Source organism: Dipteris shenzhenensis, chromosome 25 (genome assembly GCF_047967505.1).
Source record: "Dipteris shenzhenensis isolate YYH24624 ecotype China chromosome 25, Dip_SZ_1.0, whole genome shotgun sequence".
In the NCBI taxonomy this organism is placed as follows: domain Eukaryota; kingdom Viridiplantae; phylum Streptophyta; class Polypodiopsida; order Gleicheniales; family Dipteridaceae; genus Dipteris; species Dipteris shenzhenensis.
Genome location: NC_141620.1, coordinates 51,972,705 through 51,990,398, shown reverse-complemented (window position 1 = coordinate 51,990,398; position 17,694 = coordinate 51,972,705). Strand labels below are relative to the sequence as shown.

The 17,694-nt window shown below is 43.7% G+C and overlaps 1 protein-coding gene across 1 annotated transcript in view; it reads right to left on the bottom strand.

Annotated features, from left to right (window-relative positions):
- Positions 1-17,694, bottom strand: part of LOC147886038 (DUF21 domain-containing protein At1g55930, chloroplastic-like) — a 99,822-nt gene that overhangs the window by 42,009 nt on the left and 40,119 nt on the right. The window contains exons 10-11 of the mRNA XM_087396308.1: positions 13,835-13,926; positions 4,671-4,736 (exon numbers count right to left, since the gene is read on the bottom strand). Coding sequence (XP_087252434.1) covers positions 4,671-4,736; positions 13,835-13,926 — 158 coding nt within the window. The remainder of the gene's footprint in view (positions 1-4,670; positions 4,737-13,834; positions 13,927-17,694) is intronic.

The window sequence follows — 17,694 nt, the reverse complement described above, 5'->3', positions numbered from 1 at the left end:
GTACAATGCGGTTAATCTCATCTCGTGGGATGGACTCGGGCGGTGCATCCATGCTATACTGAAACAGGGAAAGCCGATCCATCTGAATGCCGTGACTGGCAAACCATGCGGTGGCGCGTGCAAACCATGTTGTACCTGCCCCACTCTCAGATAGTCGTATAGAGGACTCTAGTGCTAGCCTCGAAAGTTTCTCGCGAGGTAGGTTCCAAACTCTGTGGAGGAAGGTCATTGTCTGAAAAATGGCATCAACCTACAGAGGGGTCATGGCAAACTCTGCCTGTACCATCTAATGGGGGACCGAGGGCTTACTCAAAATCATCCGCGAGAGAGAGAGAGAGAGAGAGAGAGAGAGAGAGAGAGTTTATTATAGTCTATTATAGTCTACGAAAGACTGATGGGTCTATGGGACTGGTAGAAAACCTGATACAGCAAGCGGAAAGGGTGGAGCTACCAAGCAAGCATCATCACCCAAAGTCCTTAGTACATAGTCATATCATTAGTTAAAAAAGACGATCATTATCGGCATCATCATCACCACAATCCTCATCATCATGTCGATCAATCCACCTCACCAGGCCATGCCGGCTTTGGCCAGTATAATGCGACCTCATAGGATGTAAATGTCAAAGGGAGCTCGAAAGTGGGCAGGGTCCTGCTGATGCATAACTAGTGATGGAGCGCTGGCAGCTGTCCGTGGGCACTGTCCGTCTCGATCTTCTGGCAGTGGCTCTGCTCCTAACCAAGACTACTATAACCCCTATGGGTCGTGTCCCATGTCTGAACAAGGATGGGAGGTCATCCAATGTGATATGCATGTCCGTCCGCTTTCGAGTATGGCGTGCCTCGAGATCCACGTCCCTAATGTGTCTATAGTCAGTGGTTCTGTAATCCATACAGTACGGCTGGAAGAACTCCCTAATCTCTCTTTGAGAAGAGTCGGGCAGTGTGTTTGAGGCATGCCTCTGTATACTGAGTAAGTGCTCTCTATGTCAAACTGCGTCATGAATGAAAGTAGAAAGGCACCCCTGGTCCGGATACAAAAGGAGTCTGGAGAGGGGCCCAAAGCCATCTAAAAAGAGACAATAATAGCGATCATGCATCGCTTAGTACATGGGGCATCGAAGTGCAAAGTGCTCCTCTGACTCAACCTCCCTGCCGATCACATAATGTACATTGGCAGTACTCCCTCGGTACCCCCTCAGCTCGTTGGCTCTCAATATGGAGCCGGTGCGATGATACTCGAAACTGCCCAATGGAGATCCTCAATGAGTGCGGTGAGTGAATCCGAGTGTACTCTAGCGGGACAATGAAGCCCTCCTCAAAGATGCGAAGGCAGCGATCTCTGTAGAAGCTGAGCTTCACTGAAAGCTCTCTCGGTGCCAACCAGGACCTGAATGTGTGGAGCTGTAAGAGATCCCCTCAGTAGACCTGGTTCTCGTGGTACCCAAGTGGGATAGATGGAGCATCTAAGCTGTACTGGAAGGGGAGGTAATCTATCCATGTGGAGCTCCAATCTCTCGAACCACCTACGTGTCTATGCATACCAGACTCTCTCATCCCCTCCATCTGCAAGACTCATGGGCGATGCCAGAGCCAGCCATGACAGCTTGCGTCTCCTCGATGAGCAGTCTCCATACTTTCTAACGTGGTGTAGATAAGTAATGGTCTGGAATGCCGCATCTAGCTGCAGTAGTGAAGCGCCAAACTCGGCCTAAATGATATGATGTGGCACTGATGGTTTCCCTCGGATCATCCATGAGAGCAAGAGAATCTGTAGTCCCTCTACTCGAGCCCACTATGTGCTTGAGAGGTCGAGTCCCCAACAAGGGCTACAATACATGCCATCTAGTGGAACCAAGAAGTCAAAGAGAAGAGCCTTGGTCCGAGGGTCCTAGAAGTGTGAGTGGAAGCACTGCCTCTTCAGTTCGGTAAGTGAGGCATATCCTCTGCTCAACCGAGTCTGCATCGCTGGTCTCATGATCTCATCGCTACGACACCCAAGTATATGAGGAGACGATCTCAACCAGTAATCTATCAAATGTGAACTGCTCCCTCTGCATGGCTTCTCAAGATGTGTTGAAGATCATAACCTTGGTCTTGCCAAGGTTGACCTTCAAATCATGTGACTCACAAAAAGCTTGCAATGCATCCAAATGTCTCTAGAGGCCCTCGGGGAAAGAGGACATCAGTACCACATCATCGGCATACAAGAGGATCTGAATCAGGGTACCAGCAAGGGAGCACCCAGTCCCCCCAAGTGCCCCCATGAAGTTCTCGAGCTGATCTATGTAGAGCCAAACAAGATTGGTGATAACGGACAACCTTGTTTGACCCCAATGGTACTCGTAATCTCATCTTTCCCTGTCCGAACTCGACTTGAGACTCTCATAAAGTACTATAACCGCCCAGATGATCTCTTGATCATACCCCAACTCCTGCAGGCACCTAATGAGGCAGGCGGGCTCGTGAAACCAGATCAAAAGCTTTGCGAAAATCCACAAAGTAACAGTACATCCTCTACTTTCGTGATCTGGCCTCCTTTATGACACTCCTGAGTGTGAGTATGTGATCGATGTTCCCATGTTCTCGCCGAAATCTTGCATGCCCCTCTGCCCTAAGTTCCTCCATCTCTGCAACCGAGCTAACCTCTGTGTCAAGTATAGATACATAGATCTTGGACATGGCATGCCTAATCATAATGATCTTGTAGCTTTTCCGGGTCATGGGATCCCCAGCCTTGTGAATAGGAGTGATAGTGTTAAGGGTCCATGCATGTGCGAAGCCAAGGCAAACTGCGTCATTGAATAGCTTTGCTGAGATCGGGGCCAAGATGTCAATCCCATATGCTATAGCATATATTTCCTTCTCATATGCCGAGTAATTCTGATGGGCACAATCTAACTTTTTGCTTTCAAAATCCACTGGTGGACCTTTTTATAAAAGTACCGTCCCAACAGCAAAATCATTGGCATCTGTCTCAACCACGAATGGTTCATTGGGATCCACTACTTTTAAGATAGGCGCTGCTGCTATAGCTACTTTTAATTTTTCAAAACTTCTCTTTTGAGGTTCATCCCATATGAAGGTGCCAAACATAAAGTTTATTAAAGTCTTCAGAAGACCGATGGGTCTATGAGACTGTGAGAAACCCAATACAAGCTGGAGCTACTTATTGAGCATCCACACCCATACAAGAAGCAAAAAACTACATCCTATATAGTCGTATCAAATAATGGTCATCTACAACATCACTATCATCAACATCATCATCAAAGCGACTGTCATCATAATACAAAGTGAAGTATGCTCCAAGGTCACTATGGCCCCCTGCTAATCAAGAGTGAGGGAGCGATAGCATGAAATCCAAAATAGAGTGCTGCCGGCCACCTCTAGATGCAATCCTCGATCTCTCTTGGTCACAGTTGTAGGTCTAACAAGGGAGACAATCACCCCTGTCGGTCACGCTCCCACTCTAAACAAGGAGGGAATGTCCCCAACCGTGATCTGTGCATCAACCCTCTATCTGAGCTACCGTGTCCCTGGCTCTAGGTCCCGATCATGCCCAGGGCCAGTAGGGGGGACGTCTATGTGCTCTGGCTGGAAGAACTCAGTGATCATGCTCTGAGAAGAGTCTACCAGGGTACAATCCTCCTGTCTCTGAGATCGCAGTAGGCGCTCACGATGTCGGATTGCCTCGTGAATGAATGCCGGATTGCCTCGTGATGAATGAATGCGGCCAAGCATCTCTGATCTGGAAAGGAGAGAAATCGGGATGATAAACTAGAGCTATCTCTAAATAGACAATAGAATCGCCCTCTAATCTCATTGTAAGCTAGGCATCTGAAGATGAAATGTTCCTCCGACTCAACCTCCTGTAGGCCACATAGTCCCCTCTGCCACCCGACCACTCTCAATACACAATATATGTGAAGAGACCCGAAACTGCCCAATGGAATCCTTAGTGAATGGGGTAAATAAATCCGTGAATATCCTGGTGGTTCAATAAAACCCTCATCTAAGATATGTAGGCAATGAGATAGGTAGGTAGAGGAGTGCACTGTGTGTGTGTGTGTGGGGAGAGAGAGAGAGAGAGAGAGTTTATTAAAAGTCTTTGGAAGACCAAAGGGTCTATGAGACTAAAAAAGACCTGATGCAATGAGCTAAGGGGTGGAGCCCTTAAACAGGTATCAACACCCATAATGAACACAAGAGAAAAGCCATGATCATAGCGATACCAATACATAAAGAGAGACAACTCTCTAAACAAGGAGAGGGTGAGGGCTGGCGGCACTGTGATGACCATCTGCAAAGGGCTCATGAAGGATACGTCGAGCATAAGAGGGCGTTGGCAGTGTGTGAGACTGTTGTGGTGGCATAAAACCAAAGAAATCAAAATCAAATAAGAACACTAAATGAATTGGGAATTGAAGTTGTTACAAAGTAGCTTCTACGGAAGGAACAACTAAACTATTCAGTTGCCACAGCTTGGGTGAACAAGTGAATCATTCTTGCATGTCTCCTAATATAGAAAAAAGTATAACGAAATTTTAAGGTCATACTTGAGCTTGTAATTGTAAAAAGTTCTGAGTCCCATGCACGAATATCAAGTGAGTCACCTCCAACCCCAACAAGAAAGAGAAATTTCCCAAGGGAAATATAAATATACTCACCTTCGAGTCATTCTCGTCAAAAATCTCACCGACAATTTCTTCAACAACATCTTCCAATGTGACAACCTAGACATCAGAATAATCAGCAATGTAAACTCATAAATCTGAAAGATACATCAGAATAATATATTTTAAACCTGCATTGTAAACCCGAAAAACTGAAAGAAAATAGCTATGTATCTTTGAAGCACATAAGACCAACAACTTTAGAAATCTCAAATATCTTTGAAGCACATAAGGCTAACATTAGTAGTCTCACAACAAAACACGTTTGGAAGTATGAGTATATATTGTATCAAAAGACCAATCCATATATTTTTAACAAAAACACAAGTACTAGAACATGGAGTACAAACCTTAGTAATAGCATAGTTGCACATTTAAAAAGAGTTTCACAAACGTGACAATATATCGCAAGTCAAGCTTAAAGAAGCATTGAATTTCAAATGACAGCAGAATATATTGACCAAAGCACATATATTGCAACATAATGTTATATATAATGAAGTGAAATAGTAGCACTAGACATGTAGGGCTGCACTTATGACATGTCACAAATAACAAGCTCATCAAACACTCCACCTTAAGGTCTCCCTCAGGACATAAGCTCGAACTTTAATGAAATCAGCTTTTTCAGTGATTCTCGTTACATGCAGAAACTTCTCATACCCAATTGCAAAATAATCCTCATCCTCAATCCTACCCTAATCTCATTCATAAGCACACCTAGGAGTCTAATCCCATACACTTTAAAAGTTTAACCAGTCCTAGACTGCCCCTAAAAGCTCAGCAAAACAATGGGTAGCATACCGAACAAGGAAAACAGAAATACAACTCGTGGGTGGCAAATATGGAACAATTACAAGACTGAATGTGATGAAACATAGGTAGTAAAACCAAGTTTTGAGACCATGCTCTATATGGGACAGCATGTCCTTAAGGATTGCACTGCTTGGGTGTGACTTTTGATATCTGACCAAGATTGAGGCAGGTCAAGAGGGCTATCTGGTTCAAGTGACTCAGTCTTTTTTTAGAAGAAGGCCGCAACCTTGAGAGAAAGATCTAGGCCCAAGCAATGAATTTTGTCATAAATGTATTGATAAGCAAAGAGAGAATCTAAAGAGTTCAGAGCTACCTTTCTTTGTTTCAAGCACCTTTCATAGGCATGCATGTAGACCCACATGTGTACATAAATGTGCACATAGAAATAAGAGATTTCAAGGGTGACAAGATAAAAGAGGACAATGTGACGCAGAGAATTTACTGATATGCAAAAAGGAGATGATTTCTTCAATCCCAGAGCTACCCCCCCCCCCCCCAACGAAAGGAAGAAAACGATGTTCATAAGCATGCATGTTGTACCACTGCTATTGATTGGCCTCCCTATGTTGGCCTGTTCTACCTTTTCCTATTAACTCAGAGACGCACTGCGGCAACTGTCAGCATTGGCTCAACTCCACCCGAATGGTCTGGATCTGAGCTAGCTGTAGTTATCCTGCATGCATGGTTTCCATCCTCGGTGGACGAGCTAACCTGAGGTCAATAAAATGTTGCAATACTTAACCAATTGACACTCATGGCCATCTTGGCTTAATGCATTATTGTTTGGGTACAGAGTGTGGCAGTTGCCCAATAAAAACATTATTTCGGAGTTAAAAGATCTAAAGGATATTTTGAAGAAGTCAAGGATATTTTGAAGAAGTTAAACATGCAGCATTGTATATTTCCAAAGACTTCCATAGATGGCAGTGATAAGCGGACAGTGAAATGACAGCTCAGGTTTGGTTGATGCCACTCTCTTTGTAGGCAGCTTGTGGGCAGCCTCATCTTGTTTTGCCACTGTAAGGCTTGATGTTGCTCATGCATTCCACAAAGTGAGTCAATTAATGCTGGAACCAAGGGAGTCACATTTGAAAGCAGCCAATAAGATTAAGATATCTAAAGGTGCCTGTGCATTATGGGCTTGTTTATGCAAACGCAAAGACATTTTTACTGATACAGTCTGGGCAGGCTTAGTGGATGATAGAAGGTCTGCAATAAGTTATGCATTTTCTCTTGTCTCAGGTGTTACTTGGAGCATTAAAAAGCAACAAAGAGTTGCTTTATCTCTCAAAGTAGCCAGCATGTCTGTTCTTTTGTTTGTACTTCTTACACACGCCATGTATGCTGTCCCTCTCTGTTTGTGATAGTTTTATCAATACAAGCTGTTTGCTTTTTGTGTTCCGACTCGCTTCTTGCTATTCCAACATCTCCTCATAACTGACTCCATTCCTAAAACTGTCTCCTCAGTGCAAAGCAAAGAGTGGGAGTTGAGAGTGAGTCTATACCTTGAAGGCAGTATCATAGAATTTAACTCTTACCAAGCAACTAGTGCCCTGATACTCCTGGACCATTCTCAGATAGGATACTACTGGCTGCAACACCAACAATGACTAGCTTCAGACTGGAAAACTGAGCTCAAGCGTAGCTCTAAATTGAGCAATGCTGGGCTACCGACTGAACTAATTTTGGCTGCAGAACTGAGGAATGTTGGGCTTACCAACCTTGTAGGCTGTAAATAGAGAGTGTTAGCGGACTGTTGATGGAGCTTGCGGCTGGCTGGTTTACTGTTCCAATAAGGGAGGAAAGAGGCACAGTAGCAGTACCTCTGAGTGTAGAAATGAGGCTTGGTTCTCCAAGGAAGAAAGCAGAGTGGAGCTGCTTCAAACTCGCATGTGTGGGCCTGGGCTAGGTCTGGTGGTCCTCGGAAACTTCCCTTTCCCATTTGGAGAGTTGTGGGGGGTTCCCATGATTGTATGTGGGTGTTAGGACTCTTGGTCCTAATCTCGACATGTGGGTGGTATGTGCCAGAGATGGCCCTGCCACTTATCCAATGAGATGGTCATGTGTGTGAGAGCCACGTGTGTGCCACATGTCAGCCTAGATTAGGAAGGCCCTGCCACTTATGAGCAATGAGTTTGCAGCTACGGCTTCCTCTTCTTGTGTGGGCACTCGTAAGACCTGTAGCCCTCCTCCTTGCAAATGTAACATTTGTTGGCATCATAAACTTGCTTTTCTTCATGTGACATACGGGTATGAGACGGTACTGGCCTTTGCCCTGCAACAAACTTTGCTTTCATAGGCTGCGAGAACTTTCTAAACTTCTTGGGGAATTCCAGCTTGCTGCCCTTTGACTGTGGTACCTCCTGGTGGCTACCTCTGAACCCAGAAACCTTCCCCTGAATGAGTGCATAAGCTGTAGTGGCATTCTCAATTAAGTGAGACATGTTGGAGACCTTTGTCTTTGTGCAGTAGTCCCGAATCTCCTTTGGCAGCCCACAGCAATATCTTTCAATTTGCTCGGATAGCGGTACATGCCTGTAGGAGTTCACTGGCAACAAGGCTTCCCAAAACTTCTTATTGTACTCTTCCAAATTTCTACAATTCCCCGCATCCACCTTGTACCAAGCAGTCATAATATCCACCTCGAAAGTGGTGGGTAACCATGCGGCTGAGAACTCCTATTTGAATTCAACCCACGTAGTAGTTGCTCTACCCTGCAAAAGTAAATTGGTCAACCATTGGATGCATTTCCCTTCAAGAAGGTGGCTGCCTTTCAAGCTTTGGAAGACTCCATGAAATACCCACCTGAATAGGCGGCATCAAGCTATTGCACAAATGTCAAAGCCTTCACTCTGTCCTGCGCCATTGAAAGTTTCAAACTTCACAACTGTCCCTTCGTCCTTATAATCTTTCAACTTGCCTTTGGGGGTAAGATTATGATAAACGGGGAGCTGTAAAAACGGCGGAGTCATCATTTATCCCGCATTTTGAGCCATACCACCGGTACCCATGGTGGGGTTAAACATTCCAAATCCCACTCCCTGCATATGTGGCATATTCCAAGTATTGTCCATCATTCCACGCATCCCTATACCTAGATGAAACCAGGAACATTCCCAAACTCATCCTCTAAAAACAGAACATAGTGCAGTTTCAATCTCACGATAGTCACTCATAAGATTGAAAACCATAAACTCCATCACACATAGCAGGGACTAGCTATTTTGACATCCCCACTGACCTAATCAACGCCCAAGTGGTTGTAGACCATAGCATAAAAATATGCTCTCACACATACAAATCCACACACCCACACATACTTGAGCATCCATTTATACAAAGTCTTTGTACTAAGTTTCTGTCAGCACTTCGGAGGTGAAGGGCAGACTCAGCCATGATGAAGGCTAGACGTCAAGGAGAAGGCTAATCAAAAAGTGTTCCAATGAAACCGGCCTTCAATAACTAAAAGGACAGTGATCTTCTACTCAGTCATAAACTTCATAAATAGCCACAATGCAAGCTTCGGTCACTTCAATCACTTAGCACAACTTAGAAACAAACTTCAACAATAGCAAAGGTGAGGCTAGAATGCCCCTGCTCAATGAAAATAGTACACAGTGCACCCACTGGCCCGAAATGCTTCGGCGCCCCTTACAGTATTTATTTAATGCTTCTGAATGGAAATGCTTTACAATAGGGGTTCAACCCTGCACTATTCCTCTCTGCAAATCCTCTACCTGTCTTCAAGGCATCTAATCCATGTGCACCACTAGAATTCCCACTGGCAAGGCATTCTCAAGCATTCACTTCTGATCTGACCCAACTGAGAGGCATTCAGGCATCCCAACCACTTGCAAACTCAGCTCAAGGCAGCAGCCTCACGGCTATCACATGCATCCACACTATCCTTAGGCCTACCACATGATCACTCTTGCCTCTAGGTGCTTGCTAGAACCTGTAGGAATCTTGAAAGGACTGCAAACAACATGCATGCACTGCAAAAAGCTGCAAAGCAAGAAAGAACAAGGAAAAACAGAACCTGGAACCGATTCCCGCTGTTTGTGGTAGAGGGGCGAGCTCCTTCCTTGCACCTATCCTCTGTTCAGGCTCCTCGCAAGGTGCAGATCCGCCCCGAAATGATTGCCTCGAGATCTGTGCCCGAGTCCTCCTAAGAGAGCATGCCAAAAGCGGTAGGAAAAGTTCCTCCTGCAACCTGCACTCGTCCAGAACAGCTCCACAAGCCACTACGCAGCCAGAAACACGTGCAGAAAGGTCCAACACAGCAAAAGACAACCCCATGCACCTGTTGGAGGCAACCATACAGGTCCGTACGGATTCCGTACAGCCATACAGACGTCCGCACAGTCCGTACAAAAATTTTCAAAAAGTTGAAAAATGGCTCCAGGCACTTCCTAGAAGTGCTAGTTCTCAAACTTGACAGTTGCCCCTCCCTCCTTGTAATCTTTCAATTTGCCTTTAGGGGTGAGATTGTCATAAACGGGGGGCTGTAAAAACGGTGGGGCCATCATTGCTCCCACATACTGAACCATTCCAGCCGTCCCCATGGTGGGGCTTGGCATTCCAGGTCCCACACCCTGCATCCGTGGCATATTCCAAGTATTGCCCATTGTCTTAGTCATTCATGTCTGCATTCCAGGCTGCATCCCAATGTTCGAGTACATATTGGCATTTGCAGAGGGTATTCCACCCATCATAGGTTACTAGAAATTCTGCATTCCAAGCTACGTGCTGCCCATAAAGCTACCTAGCATTCCGGGTGCCTCTGCGGATGGTGCCACCATTGCCTGAAAAACTGATCCCCCTCCGAAATATCATTGGATGCATCGTGGGCTGAGGAAGGGCTTGCTGTCCCTACAAAAAGAGAGAGGAGAGAAGACAAGAAAGAGCTATAGAGGATGCACCTAGAAAGTCTGCCCTGGAGGTGACCTACCTCAGGATCCTGTGAATTTCTAATTTTTAGGAATTTACGGTGACTGACCTAGCCTCAAACTGATTAAAATCCTAAGGACACTTCAGTGCAATTAATTCCATGAGCCAAGGCAAAGGATCTGAGGGTTAGAGAGGGGTAAAAATCCAATGACCTGTAGGGCAAGCAAAGGCAGCTATCCACACACCTTCCAAGAGCCAATTTCTTTGATCTGCCATCATCCAGGAGCCTATGCCAAGTCCCAGACTGCAAAATTGCCCTTCCCGGGAGCTGCTACATGAATTGCAATTCGCACGAGCCTTCCTGAGATATGATTTCTGAAATCGAAATTTATCAAGGTGCATCTAGGGCATGCGTTTTTTTGATTGCGCACTTTTCTAGGTTCCAGACTGGATGATTCACTGATAAGCTTGCTTCCAAAGCTGATCTAGCAGATTCACTACTTGCATGAGCCTACCAGGGCTGTTCTGGGATTTTGCAATTCGCCAGAGGGCCTCTATGGTCAGTCGTTTTCAGTTTTGCAATTGCCTGGGCTGCTCCGGTGACTTCCATCAGATCGCCTTCACGTTTTATCATCTGCTAGGGCAATCCACGACTTCCAGGGTTGGCGAATTTCTCCAGCAAGCCTCCAGGCTTGGCGATTTTCCTCCAACAAGTTTCCAGGGTTTTCCCCAGCCTTCCAATCAGTTGTTTGCTTTCCGAAAGTTTTCCTACTGCCTCAGAACCTTCAGATCTTATTGCTTGCACATAATAGGAGGAAGATGGAGATCATGATATCGAGGAATTAGAAGATGACGATCAAGAATCACCCGACTTTATTGGAGAAGGGAAATTACAAGATCAAGTCTTAGGTGAACATACGATGCCAAAGTATGATAATGATATAGGAGATCAACTCGGCATAGAGTTGGAGATAGACTTGTTTGGTGCATAGGACTTGGCTCAGGATGAAGCCATTGATGTAAATGCTCTTGATTGATTTTTTTCATCTCAAACTTGGACATGAATATATAAGCTTTTTTATCTCAAACTTGATATACATGCTCTTGTATTTTATTCTTTCAAAGGATCAAATATGTATGAAAAGGAAAAAAATTTACCATGGAAAAGCACTTTTTGTTAAAGGTCAGTATAGGGAAAATACTCTCTATTAAAGGTCGGTATAGGAAAGCTTCACAAAGTCGGTATATACCGACCTTTACACTTCACAACAAGACAAAGCACCCATAGACACGTGCACAGACGCGTTTCATGAACTAAATAAAAAACTTACGGGCGCATCTATTTGCGCGTCTATTTTCGCGTCTGGAGACCCGCGTCTAATTGTGCGTCTATATATCAAACGGTTGATCTCTCTCCTGCTAGGACTCTCCTAGTGGGTATCAAAGCTGCCAGGTTAGAACCCTCAGTCAAAAACGGAAGAAGGGCTGCCATGGGATGTTGCACTGGACTAGGATGCCTTATTGTGATTGCATAGCAAGACAGAAGTGCCTGTGAAAGGTTATTCAATTGGTTGTCTTTGCGCTGACGCACTACGATGCTTTTCTTGTATTTAAATGCCTTTTGAATATAAGATAAAGAAATACCGAAAGGGTCACTAAGTTTAGGGCCAGTCTGGTGTCTGGTGCAAGACGGGGCAATGTAGCTCTCGGGTGTTGCGTTCTAAGCCTCTAACTCTACCTTGAACTCTATGTGCATGTTTTCTTCTACCTTTGCCACTACCAATAGAGTGGCCTTCATCTATCTCAGCTTTCTTTTTCCAGCATTCTGAAGCCTTATGACCTAGCTTTCCATGATAAAAGCATGGTCCCTTCTTCTGCTTTCCTTGATTTTCTGTAATTGCATCGGCTTTTGCCTTTCATAACTAAAGCCCTATCTTCATTTATTCTTTCCGATTGAACACTCATCAGTTTCCTTTTTTCCTCTTGAAGAAGATATCCTATCTTCAAGGTTTGAAAGTAGTCTCTCTCTTGCAGCAAAGACTTGATATACATTGTTGAAAAGTATGGTTCAACTTATTCAAGACTATCTAAACCAAGTTTGCATCTTCCAATTTTTCTCTTGTACCACATGGCCAGTCAAAAAAAAGTATTAACTCGTTGTAATTATAAGCTGCTCTAGCTAAGCGTAATTGATGTCAGAATTTAAAAACCAGCATTTGTTGGTCCAGAAATGACTTCATTGAATACAGTAAATTGAGCTTAATCTGACGACTCCTGTTCATTCCCAAGATGGGGGATTGGAGCATATTTCCAGGGCACCACCCAATTGTGGGTGCAACAAGAGCTTAGGAAAGAACAATCCACAAATGTCAATTTGCACTAAGCTATGCACCAGAAGACAATCTACACTAACAGGTAGATTAGCCAACAATTTTAAAGAACCGCGAGAGCTTGTGTACGCACACAAACTCCTGTTGTAAGGTCTTCTCATGAGGATTCCTATTTATGAGGAAGACAAGGAGCCTCATACAGGCTTCAATAGCTGCAGGTTGAGCTCTTCTGGCTGCACCCTCCTGCACACACATGTACTCTCCTACAGGACGTTATGGCTGGTATTAGGCACTCGATAGGAGGAAATGAGGATTCTTATGTTGAATAGTCTCTCAAAGAAAAGGAAGACCTTTCGAAGCTTTTCAATTAAGTAAAGAGCACCGAGTTGTGGGCTGCCTTACATATAAATATATTTAAGAAAGTCTTAGCAAGATTTTTTCCTAGCATGCTTAAAGACATATCTATGCTTCTAAACTTCCTGAGCCTTTTTAGTTTATCTTATGAACAGAAATGGCTATGATGTGAAGAAAGAGAACACTAAGAGAGTTCTCAAGTACCAAGAAGAAGATGCTGAACTCTGGAAAGTTCTAACAGGATGTTAGACCTTGGGACAGTTCAAACACTTCGAAGTAAGACCCAAAGAAGATGATGATAATGTTTCCATTAATTGATAATCTTTCTTGTAAAACATATTGGGCCCCTCTATAAAGGCATTTATGAGTAACAATTTGTAAAGCTTCAAGAATGTTATGGAAGCATCTACATTTGAAGTTGAAAAGTGCTATGTCCACTATGCACTATAACTTATATGCATTTTGCGATTTGTTGGCTCTCCAAATTCACTGCTTGTTGAATAGAATAGAGTCAGGTCATAAGTGGCCACAAATACTAATAATTGTTGAATTTCCCTGGCTGTTGTAAAGACCCTAATGGGTTGCATTTCATTTCATCCACCTGAGCACCATGCATTGATTGTGAATCTGAAACGTTCCTCTGCTATGGAATGCTATATTCATCCTTACAGTTTCACAGCTTTTCGGCAGGAAATATTATACCTAGAAGAAAGAAACTGCTGAAAGTATGAATACACTAAAAAAGCAAAAGAACAAAGCATTGCTTACCCCTACTGCTCCCCCATATTCATTGAGCACAATAGCCATGTGAACTTTTCTAATTCGAAATTCTCTGAGAAGATTCCACACAGACATAGAATCTGCTAAAGCACAGCCAAATGGTTTTTCTTTAGCAAGAGAAATGGCAATCAAGGTTCCTAATGCATTTATGTGGGATCGGTGCAGTCAAAGCTCTTGAAACCAAGCAAATCTATATACTAAAAGAACGCAGTTCAAATGTCTTTGAAGCAGAAACTAGCATTTACAACCTTTACAGCAAGGCTTTTTAACAGAATGGCTCAATTCCGAAAATGAACATTACAAATATGGGAAGGGCATGTGGAGGAGGGCAGGGTCACAAAAGGAAACTTCTATGTAAAATTTTCCATGCAAATATGCTTAGTATTGTGAGATTTCTTGCCGAAAAATTATAGCTTTAGACCACAATCACATGCACTCTCTTGTGGAAAGATAAAAATAAGCTAACGTTCAAGGATCAAGCTAGCAAACATGCCAACAACTTAGGCAATCTTACTGACAGTATGGCACACTGTTGGCAGGGTCAATCAGAAAATCTTGTTTGATGTCTCTCTTGAATCTTGAGTATTTATTTAGATCCGCTAATGCAACTCACGGGCTTGGACTGATACAACTCCATCAATAAGTTCTTTCCTTCCATGCTTGTTTAACTTATATTGAGAAAGACCGGGTGCATCTTTGATCTCTCAAAAATGGTCCTAAAATTCTAAGTTACAAAATCATAATGCCATATCAGCCTCTGGCTCAAAAAACAACATAATAGGAACCAGACCAACAATGCCAGATGCCCATCATCTGGCTCCAGAAAAACCAGGAATGTGCACAACTGCACTTTTTCCTCAAGCTGTGTACAAGGCAAGATTAAAATGCTTGCAGCAGGGTTTTCCAGGAAACTGAATATGGTTTTGTAATTAGCTAACACTCTCTTGTGGAAAGAAAAAAATAAGCTAACGTTCAAGGATCAAGCTAGCAAACAAGCCAACAACTTAGGCAATCTTACTGACAGTATGGCACACTGTTGGCAGGGTGAATCAGAAAATCTGGTTTGATGTCTCTCCACAATTTTGAGTCTTTATTTAGATCCGCTAATGCAACTCACGGGCTTGGACTGATACAACTCCATCAATAAGTTCTTTCCTTCCATGCTTGTTTAACTTATAATGAGAAAGACCAGGTGCATCTTTGATGTCTCAAAAATGGTCCTAAAATTCTAAGTTACAAAATCATAATGCCATATCAGCCTCTGGCTCAAAAAACAACATAATAGGAACCAGACCGACAATGCCAGATGCCCATCATCTGGCTCCAGAAAAACCAGGAATGTGCACAACTGCACTTTTTCCTCAAGCTGTGTACAAGGCAAGATTAAAATGCTTGCAGCAGGGTTTTCCAGGAAACTGAATATGGTTTTATAATTAGCTAACTCTCACAATACCCATGCAAGGTCTGAAAACGCTATGACCAGGGCACTCTTCAGGAGGCAGGAGTATATATGCCATAGTTGAAAATCTCAGATTGCAGAACTCAAATTTCAGAGACATTTACCACACTGGTTCTCTAAAGACTGACACCAAGGAAGCAGATTTCACAAACCTGCCAATCCAATCAAGCCAATTCCATCCGTATTCAAATATAGAAATTAATGCAGCATATGCTGATGCTACCTATTCATAGCCTTTTCTCTCTTTGTAAGGCATATAATAGACCAATCCAACACCCTGACATACACTTCCAAACAGTACCCAGGCTAAGATGTAAAAGGTAATTTGACTTCAGGCATTGATGGCTCACAAAACCAGCCTTCGGGAACACCAAAGGGCAGTGAACAATTAATATAACAGGCAAATACCATAATTTCATCCACTTAGAGAATTATTACAGCCAACCAGAAAGTAATAACAACCAAACAAATAATCACAGAAGAAACACAAGGAGCTAGACTGCCCCTGTTGTCAAGCCAGGACATCAGATTGGCCCTAAAACTTAGCGCCCCTTTCGACATTTCTTTATCTTTATTCAAATGGAAACCATATTAAACCAAAAGCACTCTTTTGAAGCTGTCCAAAACCAGCCAACTGAATATCCAGTTCGGAGATATAATAGCCAAAGAGTGTGTTGATGTGATGTGTCGGTGTGTAGTACTAGGAGATCTAGTACTAGTTCATGTGTGTGAGTGCCACGTGTCACTATGGGACTAGTCCCATATGCACTTTGTGCTAGTGTGTGAGGTGTAGCCTATATAAGGCTTGTACTTCACTTGTCATGTCATACTTGATGAATGAATGAAAGCCTTCATTATGTCTTCATTTGAGTATCACCTTTTCACTCTCTCTCTCTCTCTCTCTCTCTCTCACCATGTTTCTAACATGGTACCTGAGTAGGTTCACCCTGCCACAGCTGCCCTGCCACATCATCAGAGACCTAACCCTAACCCTAAACTCTAATTCTGCTCAAGCCCTTTTTCTGCATAACCGCCCTCTTTACTACCCTCATTTCGTCTCTGTTTTGCAGCTTCTTGTGTTCATTTCTGCCCATTTAGCCTCTCCAAAGCCTGCTGGTTGACACATTTTCCAAGAGATGCCTTGTTCCATTTCCGTTTTAGGGTTTGCAGGCTGTTACAGCAGAATTCGACCATTAGTGAGCATTTATTGCAGTTTTCATCACTTCTGGAGGCATTTTCGACCAGTTTTTGAGCTGCTCTTGTAGTGATTTGAGATTGCTGCTGAAGAACCAACTTCAATAGAGCCGTTTTTGGGGCTGCTCCTAGCCTCCAACCCTCTAGAATAGCCGCGACTTTTGGCCTGGTGACCTGCTGGTGCATTTTGGTTTCACCTATACCTCTACTACAGCATCTCAATATAGCTCGGAGCTGGTTTGCTGAAGCACTTCACAAATTTCGAGCTACATCATTGCATTTGACACCCCTCCAGTTACCTTTTTGAGGATTTTGGACCTGCTACAGCACCCAGAGCAGTCTTCACGCCCACAAGTGCTCTTCTATTGGTTCATTCTTGCACCTTAGGGTATCTACTTGCTGTTATTTGACTTGGGTTCACTCAGTTCTCTATTTCGAAGAGTATTCTTGCCGCTTTTCCATTAGGGTTTGTATTTTGGAACCTCTGAGATCATCCACCAGCAGCAGGACACCTTTATTCACACCTTTCTCAAGCTGCCGATTCATTTCAGAGCCCTAGACAAGCTCCTTTAGTGGCTGGTTATCTATTTCAGCTTGCTGCCTTTGCTACCTCAATTTGACACTATGGAGCCTAGTCCTAGTGGTGAAGACTCATCAGCATCACTGTCAGCTAGGGATCAGTAGTACCATGACACAACACTGGTGCTTATTGGTGTGAGATTGGTCAACAAATTGCTTCATCAACTTGACCTCTCTACTTCAGCCAAGGAGAACCTAGACAAGCTCAAGAACATTTATGCTACATGTACTAGACCTGAGTAGGAAGCTTCATCTGCTATGTTGCATCATCTATTCCACTCTGAGGTGGTAGATGATGCTTAGCTCTATGTGTTTTTGTGTTGAGTCAAATAAAGGTTCTCAGCCTTGAGTTGTCCCTCTAAACTAAATGTATTTGGATTCAATAAGAGGTTCTCTGCCCTGGGTTGTCCCCCAAAAATGAATGTATTGTCTTTTACTTTGGTTTGATGGTATTGACCACCCAGTTCAAAGTAAGAGGGGGTGTCGAGTGATGGTTTTCCCTTGCCGGTCGCAAGCTGATTGAGAAGTCACTATCACGCGGGAGGTGTTGGATAGTTGGACTTACTCTTTGCAGTATTCCCGTGGAGGGGGGATCAGTCCACTCTTTGTGTGTTGG